Below are 16,245 nucleotides of genomic sequence, written 5' to 3' on the forward strand. Positions count from 1 at the left end.
TCAAGATGCATCTCTACTCCCAAAGTGGATTTTTAAGTAAAACAGTGTACAACGTCTGTAATAAAAGGATATATATTTGATACATAGTCTTTATCATAGTTGAATCTTCTGAATAAATCTGTATGAACAAAAAAAAAAAAAAAGGGATAAAAAGGTACGTACACGTATTTACTGCAGCTTCAGGAATGTAAAGAGCTAAATATCCAAACGGGTTGTTTTTTTTATTCCGTTTTATTTTGCTATAAAACTAAAGTGTCTGCGGAGTGTCTTTTTTGTCTTTAATTTACTATTGTCCTGTTTTAAATCAGTAGTTTAACAAGAATTAGAAAAGATGTAGCTCTGTTCAGTGTTTCTGACAAAGTAGAAAGGGTGAAGACATAAATAAGGCTTTAATTTTGGCAAATTTTAATTACAATGCCTTCCTCAATAGAGAAATCCCTCGGTGCCTTCATCCTGGGAAGAGAAAGAAACGCGTTAATAAAGTTTACATTTTTATAAGTTTTGTTTAAAAAGATTAAAGTAACCACCTCCAAACTAAAAGTTATAAATCTCCTTACTGTTTCATGGCATCAAGAATTCTAAGTCTCCTGTATAAACACTATACCGTAGAAAAGTGCTGATTCTCATAGCAACCAGAAGGATGCCATGTAAGGGCCCATTCACAGGGGCAGGATATTGCCACAGCTAAATCGGCTGCTGTGGGTTTCCACTCCCATTACCTGCATGTATACATGCGGATTTGGGTGCAAAATGCAGAAATATTCCGTTTGTGTGAAAGATCCCTAATACAGGACAAACCCCCCTGAAAAAGAAAGATGGCCTTTGTAACCAAGCTCTACTCTGGCCAAGAGAGGAGGATCCGGTCATGAATCCCTAAAGATGATCGCTCAAAAGAGGGCTTTTGAGTGATCATTTTGCATAATCTACTAATTGGTACGAATGCCTATTCGTACCAATTAGTAGCATGTGAGTTGTCTGGAGCTGAATTTATTCAGAGGACCACCCGCTGTTCTCTGAATTCGTTGTTCTGCCGAGACAATGTAATCAGCTGTTATCAGTGTTCCCTGGGCAGAGCACAGCGTGCGGTCCATTTTATCAGCTTTTCTGCTGAACAACGGATTTCAAGCCGAACTGAAATCCATTGTTTGGCAGAAAACTGAAAGATGGGCACATTTAGACAACGATTATTGTTCAAAAGATGGCTTTTGAGGGAATTTTGAGCGATAATCGTTGTGTCTAAATGGGCCTTTAATTCACAGATGGCAGACTTGTAGAAATATCCCATTAAAAATTATGAAACAAATTTACAAGCCCCATTCAGACATATCAGACAGGCACAGAAATTCCTAGAACAAATCTGCAGTATGTTAATTTACCCAAGCAAAACTGGAGAATCCCTTCAATAAGTCCAATAAATCTAGCAAACCTCTATTGCTGCATTTCACTTTAAAAGGGCCACGGTAGTGATTTTTTTATTTCCCATTTACTATGTAGCTTTTCCCCAGCATATATAAGTGGGCTAGTGTTACCCTGGTTAGTTATTTCTCTCTATCTGAAACTACCAGCCTCTTTCTCCTCAGATGGTCACGTGATCTCGATTCCGACCAGCTCAGATTTACTTGGGGTTGTTTGTGTGTTCAGTTTCTAGTCGGTTTCTCAGTCTGTTTGATGCCATTACATGATCCCTACTACAGAAACTGCCTAGAGGGGGGCACAGACACTTCAATCACAGTTACTGATGATGATCACATAACTTCTGTCACACAATTATAATAGAGGAGATCACAGCTTATCCCTTTAACAGAATACTTCTGATCTGTAGCTTTTTTTAGGTGAATATAGAAGGTAATTCTAATTAAACTTCCTCTCCCAGCAGGCACAGATGGTACAGCCTCTGGTTTATGCTGTGCTGATGTATTACGGGACTGATCTGAAAGTAAAAGCAAACTTTTCACCATCAAGATGATGACTGATAAGTATCACACAGGCAGCAGCACTGTATGGATGTGGCATCAATACACAGGGAAGTCATCCAAAGCGTGACAGACAATGGAAAAAATGTTTTTGCAGGAGTAACCCTTTTAGAAATTTCTTTTTACTCACACTAAGGGGCGATTTTCTAAACTCCACTGACTAATAAGATTTTAAAGAGACATTCTTACTGTTAGCAACCAATAACAGAACTGTTGTAGAAAAACTAGAAGAGTCTTACACTGCACGAGTATGTAAAAAAAATACATCAGCCTGCTTTCCCGAGGCACAAAGAGAAATAGCAGGCTGTAGATTAGCCTCGAAGAACATTTATTGGAGTAACTCAGCTCACATACATTCTAATTAGAGGTGAACCCTGCACAGAGATGATAAATACAGCGGATCATTGATGCCAATTACAGGACAGATGGGGGAATCCATGTATTTGTGGCCACTTATTTCTGGGTGATGGGACAGAAATGGGAAGGCTGGAAAGATAAGACTTTGACATAAGGTTCCATATGAGAGATTAACGCACTTCAGAAAAGGCAATGCTATTATCTCCAGTATTATTTACAGGATGACTACACATTCATTTGCAATTTATTTAAACAATGTCCTGTGTGGTTATAAAGTACTTATGTAAAATCACCCTGCGGGGAATGTGATTTAAAGAGTGTCACATCTGCTATGAAAATCTGCTCAGCCAGATAGCAGCAGGAGAGAAACATGACAGTGGCAGCCATACATTATCAAGGTTCTCACTGAGACAGGACTGATTAAGGGTTCTTTTACACAGGATGACGGGTCGGGCGCTTACGCATTTGACAGTTGTCACAATATCGCTCCTATGCTTTCATACAGGAGCGATAATTGCTCACTGAATGGAGACTGAGTGCACTGGGGCTCTCCTGGCCGCCCACCTCCATACAGAGCGAACAGGCAGTTACTCATAGATCAAGGACTGCCTGTTTGAATGGACTGAAAGTTTGAATGACTAATAATGAATAAATCCCGAGCCGCCAGTCGCTGGCCATACTTACATTGCTGGACTGTGCAAAACCGAACTGTAATTGTTCAATTAACTAAATGCTAATTGTTCTATGTAAAAGGTGTCTGGGCCTTATCGGCATGCCACTATTTTGATGCCATGTAGAGGCGACACTTGCATAAATTAACCTTGTAAAAAGTCTATATGGAGCCAGGATAAGACTGATGTATGTGTGTTATATTATTTATGACTCCTACAATAATCCATGACTAGCCCTCATAAAATATCCTCGCATAAAACTACGGGTGAATGTGATATCAGGCCGAGAAACCCAGTAACATGCGTTTTACCTGCGGCTGCAAGGCGTTTTTCATGCAAAAATGCCTCATCACTTCTCTAAAATGCAGATCCTCCAGAGCTTGTTTCACGGACGCCGGAGGATGGAGCAAGGGTTTCCCATTAATTTCAATGGCAAACATCACATCGCATGGCATGTGATGTGTTTAAATGACCGTTGAAAACAATGGACCATATTTTCCGATGGGGGAAAAAAAAAAAAAAAAAAACACGACACGCAGCGATTTTTTACCTTGCAGCATCGCTGTGCGGGAATAAAAAATAAATAAATTTGCTCATGTGTATGACTCCATTTAAAAGAGTAGATTTCATATTCGCACAGGCTTTGTGAGCCTCGCAACGCCCAAAACTCATGTGAATGTAGCCCAAGATTACATTTACCCCGATAAATTAATGCAGTAGCAGAATCTGTTATGTTAAGTAGTTTCTAATAAAAGGGGAATCATGATATTAGAACATTTCTAGGACAAATGAGCAGAACACCGTTGACTTTTGTCCATGGGCTGCGCCTGGTAGAGCAGCTCAGCTCCCCTCCCTAGAAAGCTTCTTTTACCTATTACTTGAAAGCGTTCTTGGCCCTTTGTGAGCTGCTGGTTCACCGCCTGAAGACGCTGCTGTAGTTGCGTCACGGTCTGGCTTAAACTCGAGGACATTTTCTCCTTCTGCTGTTCATCCTGCAGTAGACATAGGTATGAAGTTCACAAGTATAGCAGTATATCCCTCCCAGAAGACTGTTACACCCAAGTGTAGCTGTCAGTGGGAGACTACACCGATTTGTGGTAGGGACATTGGGACCCCCTCCCCTGTTGACATATACTTACCATTTCTGTAGAGATATCGCTATTCTCTATGACATTGGAGTCACTCGAGCCTTTTAGTATTTCTAGCTGAATAAAATCTAGAGACTTCTGAGCCTGGAGAGAAGAAAATTCAAAAAGATCCATATTAAGTATCCGGGAAACTGAAAAATCTCTATCCACATTGAAATGTACAATGGGGGAGGGCAAAAAGGGTTCAAAATGGGGCTTTCTAGCTACCAGCCCAAGAAAGCGAAAAAGGTCAGATACTCTAGTGTATAACCCCTTCCCGACATACACCATGCACATTGGGTTTATGAATGGAGTGAGTTCCAGACACAATGGGTGTCAACCATCCTTGACAACTGACACCTGCTGGCAAAAGCCACAATCTGATTGCCGCTGTTAACCTTTTAAATGCTAGTGTAAAATATCACATTGTTAAATCACACACAGTGAACTTAAGGAAAAAATTAATTATTTCACTTTTAATTACCGTAAATGTTTTTCTTGTATGTGGGGTGACAAAAAACAAACAGCCAGCCTCAATTCTGGTACTGCATGCACACATTCTATCTATCTATCTATCTATCTATCTATCTATCTATCTATCTATCTATCTATCTATCTATCTATCTATCTATCTATCTACACACACACACACACACACACACACACACACACACACACACACACACACACACACACACACACACACACACACACACACACACACACACACAGACACAGACACAGAATTGTGCTCTCTTAGAGCAAACCGCATACAAGAAAAAATACAATTAAAAAGTGATCAAAAAGTATTATGTATCCCAAAATTGTACGAAATTACAGGCCACAGTGCAGGAAATAAGTCCTCACACAACCCAATTGACAAAAAAAAAAAAACATTATGGGGGCATAAAGATGGCAACAGAAACCCCCTTTTTTAAGTAGTAAAGCATCAAAAAATATATATACATTTGGCATTACTGTTATAGTAACCATAGCAGAAGCAAAACACATGCTAAAAATTGCATAGTTGCATTTTTTCCCTATTCCTCTCCACTTTTAAAAGTTTTCCGGTACATTAAATGGTACAACAGAAAAATCCATGTTCCGCAAAAAACATGTCCTCATGTAGCTATGCAACTGGAAAAATAAAACAATCTGAATTTTTGTAAGTAGAGAGGGGGAAAAGGGAAAGAAAAAAAAAAAAAGGAGAAGACTTGAAAAAGGGCTTTAGTGGCTCTGTACATTGTGCAGTGACCCAGGTTTCCACCGAGTCCCATTCACTTCAGTAGGACTCAGGCTGCAGTACCAACCCAGGCCACTGCACAATGTACAGAGCTGTCTGTCTCCTGCACCAAAACCGCTAGAAGTAGGACGACAATTTTAAGGGGTTACTATGTAGTTTTTTTCTTTTCTGTCAAGCACAAACCCTACAAGCCCCAATTGCTGGAGGTAACCAGACATGACCTCTATCCCAGGACACAGATTATTAAGGAAAGATGGGAAGTACAGATAGTCCCCGACTTGCGAACATTCGACTTACGAATTTCGCTAGATACGAACTATCTGTCCTGCACAGTATGATGTCATGCTATGGCATCACATCATGCTGTGCAGGGACCGGACAGGCTTCTATCAAGCCTGATAGAAGCCTGTCCGGTCAGATCGCGGTTGTTAGGCAGCCGGGGGCCTTCTGAAAGGCCCTAGGGCTGTCTATGCAGAGCGCCTATCAAGCCGTGCGCTTGATGGGCACTCTGCATAGCCAGCCCTGGGGCCTTTCAGGAGGTCCCCAGCTGCCTAGCAACCGCACAGCGTCCCACGATCTCATCGTGGGACGCTGTACTGACCCCCTGAACGTCGGGTGCAGGCTGTTTCTTACAGCCAGCACCCGGCGGCAGCAGTTCCGACGAGCCGCGCCGCTCGGCAGAACTGTTAACACTCTAAATACCGCTGTCAGAGCGGTATTTAAAGTGTTAACAGTTCTGACAAGCGGCGCGGCTCGTCGGAACTGCTGCCGCCGGGTGCCCGCTGTAACAACAGCCGGCAACCGACGTTGTATGGAGCGTGATCCACCCGCTCCATACCATTTGTTCGACTTGCGAACAAAACGGACTTGCGAACGGGCTCCCGGAACGGAACCTGTTCGCAAGTCGGGGACCACCTGTATAAGTAGATCTGCTATAAACTGTTGCATACCTCGTGTACATCATTTGCCACCTTCTGTCTTTCAGTCTGCTCCCCTTCCAACTTGACCAACGTTTCATTTAGTTGAGTTTTCAGCTGTTGATGTTAGAAGAAGAGAGATAACATTAGTATGACCCGTTGGAAAATGGACAAGAATCAAAAGAATCCAAGTACAAAAAAAAGTGGTGTTAAACAGTCAGGGTATTAGTCAGCGCTCAGGTCTGAATGAGTGAGGTGGTACACGTGGTTGTTGCCATTTTGACAACAATGGTGCACACACATAGGTGCAACACCCAATCAGAACTCATGGGCAAGGCATGCAATAGTTTAATGCAAACATTAACTTCATGGTTAAAAACATTTGAAGCGTTTCAACTCTCCTGGATATGTTGGACTCAGTTGACGTCCTTGATCTCTGAAACTAGCTATAATGTCCTTCTGCCCAATACCGCCTGGGCAGTCTTTGAGGTACATCATGTGCCAGTCTGCTCATACCGTGTTGCAATACAGAGCATGTATATGTGTTAATGCCTTCTACCTGCTCAGAAGCCATCCTGCAGTGTGAAACAAACTTAATGCATGCAAGCTGTTAACCACTTCAGATTTTTAGGTAGTAAAGGGACAATTATGGTGTTTAATAATGTATAAAAGTAAAACAGGCTGAAAGCTTGACAGAGGGAGCGCTCCGCAGCACACCCAGCAGGAGAGATTAGCAGACAGGTATGACACACAGAAGAGACTGGGTCTTACCAAGGTCAGCTCTTCATTCTGCCTTACTGCCTCTGAATATGAATCATCAAGCTTTCTTTGCAACTCAGTCAACAGATCTTTCAGCTGAAACGAAGTTCAGAATGTTTTAAGCAGGAGTGTAACCACGGGGGTCATGTGGCGTTCAGTTGCAGATTTAAAGCGGTTGTCCGGGATTATAAAAACATGGCTGCTTCCTTGCAAAAACAGTGCACACCTATGTACAGGTTGTGCGTGGTATTCAGCTTAGCCCTATTAGCTTCAATAGAGGTGCGTTGCAATACCAGTCACAACCCATGGACAGGTGTGGCGCTATTTCAGGAAGAAAGCAAATTTTATCATCAAGGAACAACGTCCTTAAAAAAAATAGATTCCCTCTAGGCAGCCAAATGTGAATGCATTTATATATACACAGCAAGTCCCCACAATGCAACGCGCTTAGGTAGCTAACCTGCTGTAGAAGAATAATGGGGTATTCAAAAGGGTATGCCATAAATTTCTGCATAGAACTGGGTTTCAGCAGCTTAGGTTATCCTTAGCCCCTTAGTGACCACTGATATGCCTTTTGGCAGTTTTATTAAGAGAAACCGCGCTGTGCTCTCCCTCCAAACAATGCAGGTGCCAGCTGTATCTGACCCACGCTGCAAATTTGAACAGTTAACCCTTGTTGAGATCGCAGGGAACCGTGTGGTGTCATGGCAGTCGGGTGTCTTCTGAAAGGCCCCAGGGCTGTCATGGCAGAATGCCCATCAAGGCATCCCCATGGGGTGGCTTGATAGACTGCCTGCCCGATAGCAGTATGATGTAATTACATCATACTACAGGAGCGATCAAGGCATCGCAAGTTGTTGTCCCCCCTGGGGACTAAGAAAAAAGTAAAAATAAGATTAATAAAGTTTTACTAATAATTTAAAAAAAACAAAAACAAAAAACCCCCACCCTTTTGCCATATTTATAATAAAAAGCTAAAAAACAAAACAAAAATATATATTTGGTATCGCTGCGTCTGTAAGGCTGGGTTCACACTGGGCGGATTTGCCTCGGAAATTCCGTCCGGAATTTCACAGTGGCGAATCCACCTGTGGCTGCTAATCCCGGGATTAGCCAGCCACGTGGATGATATTTGTCAAAAATCTCGTCCACACGGGACGGCCAATCCGTCACAGCAAAGCTGGTGCTGCGGCATGGATTCCCCAGCCACATGTCCATTTGTTTTTTTCGCTGAGTCCGTGCTCTTCTCTATGGGAGCACCAGCCGCAAAGGAAAAGCATGCGTCCAAGTCGCAACAAAACCTGCGGCTGAGTGCCGCGGGTTTTGAGGCAGCGCTTTCCCGGCAGAAATCTCACTTTTTTTTGCTGTGGCAAAACTGCGAGATTTCAGCCGGATTCCGTCCTGTGAGAACCCAGCCTAAAAGTCCGAACTATCAAAGTAGCACATTATTTACGCGATGAACATAGTAAGGGAAAAAAATAAAATAAAGAACGCCAGAAATGCATTTTTTTTCTTGTAGACAAGGTGACCAAAAAAGCGCAATAAAAAGTGATCAAAAAGCCGTATATATTCTGAAATGGTACCAACGCAAACTACAGAATTCCCGCAAAAAATGAGCCCTCACAATTATGTCGACGGAAAACTAAAAAGGCTATTGCAGTCAGAAGATGGCGGCAGAAAAGAATTTTAAAAAATTAAATATCTTTGAAAAAAAATACAAGTAGTACAGCAAAAAAAAAAAAACTATATCAGTTTGATATCCTAGTAATCATTTTTGTTGCAGTTTGTGTGCTGTAGAAACAAGACACACTCAAAGATCGTAGAATTTCATTTTTTCCATTTTTCTCCACTTAGAATTTTTAAAAATGTGTTCCATATCTGTCCAATTTTCAGACCAATATTGGACGAAAATATAATTCGCGTGAAAGTAGCTTTACATGGATTTCACTGGAGGCTGTGCAATGCCTCAAATTAACCTACAGAGTTGCACTATGGAGAAAGCAAACACTTGCAGCTGGTTTTCCCACAAATTGCAGCTGATCCAAGCAGTCTAAAAACTGGCCATATACATTGGATAGACAGCTATTCGTCCTGAACTTCATGCAGGCTCAGATAAGGCAAGTGTCCATGTGTTCAGAATATGGAGAGGGGTGTAAGCCAAGAACAAAAGGAAAGACTATGTTGAAATCCAACACCCGAGCCTTTTCTGCATCTGCTGTCAGGACACCCTCGTCCACATTAGATGGTCAATGGACAATCCCGCCGCAACTAGTAGGTCCGGTCAATATGAATATAATGTGGATGGCCAGGACATGCCGCGATTATGCTCTTCTTAAGAAAAGCTTCTAATAAAAACGGAATGACCACAGTAGAACACCTCTTTAAATGATGCATTCATGTGACGCTGATTTGCTGAAGACTAAAAAGAAAAAAAAAATTTGCAAATTTTGGTGCAGATCTGAATTGAATTCAAATTGAATGGGTGAAATCTACTGCAGATTAGCAATGAAATCTGCAATAAATGAGCAATGTGTAAACACGCCCGTAAGCAATAAATGACATACAATATGCCTACTAGGCAGTGAATTAAATATAGAGTCCCTGTGCTTTACCAGGCGTCTGCAAGTGAAAAGATCGCTATTAAAAGGGCTTTTCAAATTCTTAAAAAGTGATGCTCTATCTACAGGATAAGTCAGCAATAGCTGGGCAGCAGGCCCGCTGCTTGGCATGCATGCCAACCATCTGTTTACCGGGCCATCTGTACAGAGAAAGAATACCATACATTGTGCAATGGCCCAATATGGTATTGCAAGAACAACTCCCAACTAAGTGAATAGGATTTAGCCTGCAGTACCGCACCAGGCCACTGCACTATGTATGGAGCTTTCTGCTTCCTGCTCCATACAGGGTGACAGCTGGCTTGGTAAACAGCTTATTAGCCAGGGTCCTAGGTGGCTGAACCCCACTAATCAGCTATTGATAACCCCTTAAGTGGATAGATCAGCAATTTTTAAGACCTGGAACCCCCCCTTTAAAAGAACATTTTCCCTTTTGATATGAATTTATTAAGAAAGTGTATGACCTGGAGCATTCTCTGTCAATTTGCTAAAATTCTTTAGCCATTTCCAGATAAACTGAACGACAATCAAGATGCTTAACCTCTACAGTTCCATTCTGGCTCCTATCTATTCAAGAAATGTGCATAGTAAACCGATAATATATAATTATATAACCAGGTCAATATGTATCAGACTTGTCATGTGATAGTCTGACAACTACTCCACACAAGTACAAGTACAAAATAAAAATGGTGAACTCAGAACATCTTGACAGAACAGGAAGATTCAAGGATTTCTATGTACTGCTAAATTTTGGAGGTTATAGAGAAAAAAAGCTTATGTAAATATTCTGGGGTTTGCATCTATTTACCTCTCGTACTTCAGACACATAAGTTGTTCTTTCATTTTCTGCCTTTTCCAACTCAGTTTCCAAATGTTCCTTATCTTTTAGCAACTAAAAACAAGAGCAATATAAAATAAAATTGATTGGTTTAAAGGACAACGCCACACAAAAACATGCAAATCCCCTAAAACTCTGGTCTCTGGGCTTATCTGTATAGCCCTGAAAAGGGAATTCTGTAGTATCTTCCAATACTTGTATATCTTATTGAATAAGCACAGTGTGGGCGAGACATATGAGTATTTTTATTATGTTTTTTTTATCAACTAAACCCTAAAAGCGTAGATTTTCTGATTCCTGACTTTCCAGTATATCCAGCTCCTACTGCAGGCTGACTCTGCCTAAAAAGCAAACCATTAAGAAATGTAGAAATACTAAATAGGAAGTAATAAAGCTTATATATAGTCTATGGCCGCCTGCAGACGGGCAGAAATCCCACGGCGGGATTTCCCGCAGAATTTCCGCCCCGGGAAGCTGCCATAGGATTGCGTTAACAAACACAATCCTAAGCAGACGGCCGCGGTTTGTCTGCACGAAATCCCGCGCAGCAAACAAACCGCGGCATGCTCCATTTCTGTGCGGGGCTCGCAGAGCCCCGCACAGAAACGTCGCTCGCCGGCCGCCGGCTCTACGGGAGCAGGTGAGTACACGCTGCTCTCTGCAGACGCTCGGGTCGGGTCCCGCTGCGAGAATTCTCGCAGCCGGATCCGACCCGGCCGTCTGCAGGCGACCTATGAAGAGTAAGCACTGATCAATAACCTATAGCTAATCCAAGGGCATCTAATTCCCTATTGTACAATGGATGATTTAAAGGGGTATCCTTATCTTAAAGTCATGACATATCACTAAGATATGCAATTACTTTTTGATCCCTGGCAGGTCTTACTCATTGAACTCAAAGATTGAAAAGAGCTAAACCACCATCTCTGCCTAATAATTTTCAGTATCAGTGGGGATCTTATTAGTTGGATCCCACCCAATCACAGAGTACCTTAGCAGTATGCCATCAGTTCATGACTACACGCAAGTATCCGCCCCCCCCCCCCCCCCCCAAGTACAACTTTCTAAAATCAGTCATGTTAAATAGTCTTCTGTAACCTTTGAAGCACATGCCTCTTTTTGCAATACAACTTAAAGCCAAGAAACACATCTTTTTGATCAACTGTCATTTAGAACTGACATTTAGAAATTTTCCGGGACGAGCTCCACTGCCCATAGTGACATAGCCCAGAAGATTTCCGGGCTATGTATCACTATGGGACCTGCAGAGCACAATGCCACAAGCTGTAGCATTGTGCTCTGCCTGCACAGTCCAACACAGAATGAATAATATATATATATATATATATATATATATATATAAAAAAATAATATATATATAAAAAATTATTTTTTTTTAAACTGAAAAAGTAGTGAAAAAGTAAAACCTATTACAATTTGGTATTGGCATTATCGTACTGGCCTGTAGAATTACTTTAATACATTATTTATACTGCTCAGAGAATGCAGTGAAAAATAAAAATAAAAAACATGCCAGAATTATAGATTTTGTTAATCTTGCCCCTAGAAAAAAAATGGGATAAAAAACCATCAAAATCTTACAGGTTTCTAAAAATTAGATAAATGAAGACTAGTGTTTAACCTGCAAAAAACACGGCCTTCTAGAGCTCTGGCAATGGAAAACTAAAATGAATACGGCTCTTGGAATGTGGCAGCACAAACGCAAACCTTTAAGAAAAAAAAAATGTTTTAAATGTACAAAAATAGCAAAAGATAAAAAACTGTATAAACTTGGTATCACTGGAATTGTGCTGACTCGAGTTGATTATTTATTCTGCACACTGAACGCCTTAAAAATGAAATCCAAAAGACAAATGGCAGACTTTCTCTTCCCCCAATTTTTTTACAAAAGTTATACAATACATAATATATACCCCAAAATGATGCCATCAAAAAGGACAACTTGTCTTGCAAAAAAACAAGCCCTCATATGGCCGTGTCAATGGAAAAATGAAAAAGTTATGACTCTTGGAACACGACTGAAAAATTAGTTGAAATTAAATGATTGGCCCATTTAAAAAACATGCCCTAGACACAGGAGTTGTTGGCCCGAATTATTCCACTTTGTATTATTATGTGATATGTTAATTTTCTTTTCACAAGGTTCTGCGTGACCTTCTTGATATGTTTAATTTATCAAAAAAATCTCAAAACTGATTGAACACTATAAAACATGCGCTGGAAGGTCTGAGCGAGTGGTAAGAAACCTGCCACTGAAGGGGTTAAAGGGGTTTTCCAGGATTTTTAATTAACGGAAGAGTCTTCAAATAGGCCATCAAAACACTAACGACCACCTGAGTGATGCGTGATCGAATTACCTGTGATGTCACCGTCATGTGAGGAGTCACCGAGGCTCTGAGCTCTGCCCCTAAATCACAGGACAGTGACATCACAGGTCCTAAAACATGCAGAGCCTGACAGCAAGTGTGTGCTTACATGACCTGTAATCATGTCACAGTCATGCGATCAGGGGTGGAGCTCAGAGCCCTGGTGACTGATCCCATGACAGTAACATCACAGGTCCTTTAAGAACACGGTTGCTGTCTGGCTCTGCTGGTTTAGGACCTGTGACCAACTTTAATCTCTTTCACTATATTGTATTACTAAGTGGTGCACTGCACCACCAGAAACACTCGTACTACTCAGTATAGTAAATGCTGGGGTCCAACCCACAGGACCCTCACTATCATCAGAAGGAAGTTTTTCACCCCCTTGAAGAGAATTATTTTGCATAACTACTAGAGATGAGCGAACGTACTCGTCCGAGCTTGTGCTCGTTACTCGTGACGAGTACCACGCGATGTTCGAGTTACTTTCACTTTCATCTCTGAGACGTTAGCACGCTTTTCTGGCCAATAGAAAGACAGGGAAGGCATTACAACTTCCCCCTGCGACGTTCAAGCCCTACACCACCCCCCTGCAGTGAGTGGCTGGCGAGATCAGGTGACACCCGAGTATATAAATCGGCCCCTCCCGCGGCTCGCCTCAGATGCATTCTGACATAGAGGAGGGAAAGTGCTGTTGGTGCCGAAGCTGCTATAGGGAGAGTGTTAGGAGTATTTTAGGCTTCAAGAACCCCAACGGTCCTTCTTAGGGCCACATTTAACCGTGTGCAGTAGTGTGGAGGCTGCTTTTTGCAGTGTTGCACTTTTTTTTTTTGTATATCGGCCGTGCAGAGCATTGCACCCTGCAGTAATTATACATACTCCAGGGCCAGTAGTGGTGGTGAGGCAGGGACAGAAGACATTTATTGAATATAGGCAGTGGGCCTTTCCAAAAACATTTGGGGAAAAAAATCTATTTGGGCTGCCTGTGACTGTCCTCAGTGTACTGGGTCTGTGCTGGGGGTAGTTGTCCTCCTAATTCATACGCAGCCAGCTAAGTGTTACAGCAGGCTTGCGCAAAATTATTTCCTGGCTCTGTGTTGGCTGTTACATCACCGCTGTATTCCTGTCCACAGTGCAACAGTCTGCAGTTATTTTACATACTCCAGGGCCAGTAGCGGTGAGGCAGGGACAGAAGACATATTTATTGAATATAGGCAGTGGGCCTTTCCAAAAACATTTGGGAAAAAAAATCTATTTGGGCTGCCTGTGACTGTCCTCAGTGTACTGGGTCTGTGCTGGGTGTAGTTGTCCTCCTAATTCATACGCAGCCAGCTAAGTGTTACAGCAGGCTTGCGCAAAATTATTTCCTGGCTCTGCTGTGCGTTCGGTAAGCGAAGTGAGCCTCCAACCACAGGCCAATAAGTGGCACATTTAATTACAGCGTTCTGTTTCTGCACTACTGGTAATACACACCATGCTGAGAGGTAGGGGTAGGCCTATAGGACGTGGACGCGGGCGAGGACGCGGAGGCCCAAGTCAGGGTGTGGGCACAGGCCGAGCCAGTGCGGTGGCCAGGGGTAGAGGCAGGGCCAGACCGAATAATCCACCAACTGTTTCCCAAAGCGCCCCCTCGCGCCATGCCACCCTGCAGAGGTCAAGGTGCTCTACGGTGTGGCAGTTTTTCACAGAGACGCCTGACGACCGACGAACAGTGGTGTGCAACCTTTGTCGCGCCAAGATCAGCTGGGGAGCCACCACCACCAGAATGCGCAGGCATATGATGGCCAAGCACCCCACAAGGTGGGACGAAGGCCGTTCACTGCCTCCGGTTTGCACCACTGCCTCTCCCCGTGCCCCAACCTGCCACTGAGATCCAACCCCCCTCTGAGGACACAGGCACTATCGTCTCCTGGCCTGCACCCACACCCTCACCTCCGCTGTCCTCGGCCCCATCCAGCAATGTCTCTCAGCGCACCGTCCAGACGTCGCTAGTGCCACTGTTTGAGCGCAAGTGCAAGTACGCCGCCACGCACCCGCACGCTCAAGCGTTAAACGTGCACATTGCCAAATTGATCAGCCTGGAGATGCTGTCGTATAGGCTTGTGGAAACGAAGGCTTTCAAAAGCATGATGGCGGCGGCGGCCCCGCGCTACTCGGTTCCCAGTTGCCACTACTTTTCCCGATGTGCCGTCCCAGCCCTGCACGACCACGTCTCCCGCAACATTGTACGCGCCCTCACCAACGCGGTTACTGCCAAGGTCCACTTAACAACGGACACGTGCGTGGACAAGCACAGGCGGGCAGGGCCACTATATCTCCCTGACGGCACATTGGGTGAATTTAGTGGAGGCTGGGACCGAGTCAGAGCCTGGGACCGCTCACATCCTACCCACCCCCAGAATTGCGGGCCCTAGCTTGGTGCTGTATCTGCGGCGGTGTATGCTTCCTCCACTAAACCACCCTCCTCCTCCTCCTCCAACGCAACCTCTGTCTCGCAATCAAGATGTGTCAGCAGCAGCACGTCGCCAGCAGTCGGTGTCGCGCGGTGTGGCAGCACAGCGGTGGGCAAGCGTCACCAGGCCGTGCTGAAACTACTCAGCTTAGGAGATAAGAGGCACACGGCCCACGAACTGCTGCAGGGTCTGACAGAGCAGACCGACCGCTGGCTTGCGCCGCTGAGCCTCCAACCGGGCATGGTCGTGTGTGACAACGGCCGTAACCTGGTGGCGGCTGTGCAGCTCGGCAGCCTCACGCACGTGCCATGCCTGGCCCATGTCTTTAATTTGGTGGTTCAGCGCTTTCTGAAAAGCTACCCCCACTTGTCATACCTGCTCGGAAAGGTGCGCCGGGTCAGCGCACATTTCCGCAACTCCAAGACGGACGCTGCCACCCTGCGGACCCTGCAACATCGGTTTAATCTGCCAGTGCACCGACTGCTGTGCGACGTGCCCACACGGTGGAACTCTACGCTCCACATGTTGGTCAGGCTCTATGAGCAGCGTAGAGCTATAGTGGAATACCAACTCCAACATGGGCGGCGCAGTGGGAGTCAGCCTCCTCAATTCTTTACAGAAGAGTGGGCCTGGTTGGCAGACATCTGCCAGGTCCTTGGAAACTTTGAGGAGTCTACCCAGATGGTGAGCGGGGATGCTGCAATCATTAGCGTCACCATTCCTCTGCTATGCCTCTTGAGAAGTTCCCTGCAAAGCATAAAGGCAGACGCTTTGCACTCGGAAACGGAGGCGTGGGAAGACAGTATGTCGCTGGATAGTCAGAGCACCCTCATGTCTATATCTCAGCGCGTTGAGGAGGAGGAGGAGGAGGGGGAAGAGACAGCTTGGCCCACTGCTGA

At 44.0% G+C, this 16,245-nt stretch overlaps 1 protein-coding gene across 14 annotated transcripts in view; it reads right to left on the minus strand.

Moving 5' to 3' along the window:
* Positions 1-54: 54 nt before the first annotated feature.
* The window catches only part of KTN1 (kinectin 1), a 144,749-nt gene continuing 128,558 nt past the window's right edge, over positions 55-16,245 (minus strand). For 9 of the 14 annotated variants that reach the window (XM_066608269.1, XM_066608268.1, XM_066608276.1 and 6 more), the window contains 6 exons: positions 10,477-10,560; positions 7,060-7,143; positions 6,322-6,405; positions 4,141-4,233; positions 3,873-3,993; positions 55-453 (listed from right to left, as the gene is read on the minus strand). In XM_066608269.1, the coding sequence (XP_066464366.1) occupies positions 449-453; positions 3,873-3,993; positions 4,141-4,233; positions 6,322-6,405; positions 7,060-7,143; positions 10,477-10,560 (471 nt within the window). In that variant the 3' untranslated portion in view covers positions 55-448. The remainder of the gene's footprint in view (positions 454-3,872; positions 3,994-4,140; positions 4,234-6,321; positions 6,406-7,059; positions 7,144-10,476; positions 10,561-16,245) is intronic. The other 5 variants (XM_066608273.1, XM_066608275.1, XM_066608274.1 and 2 more) reach the window with 2 other exon arrangements.

This window comes from Eleutherodactylus coqui, chromosome 6 (genome assembly GCF_035609145.1).
Source record: "Eleutherodactylus coqui strain aEleCoq1 chromosome 6, aEleCoq1.hap1, whole genome shotgun sequence".
Lineage (NCBI taxonomy): Eukaryota > Metazoa > Chordata > Amphibia > Anura > Eleutherodactylidae > Eleutherodactylus > Eleutherodactylus coqui.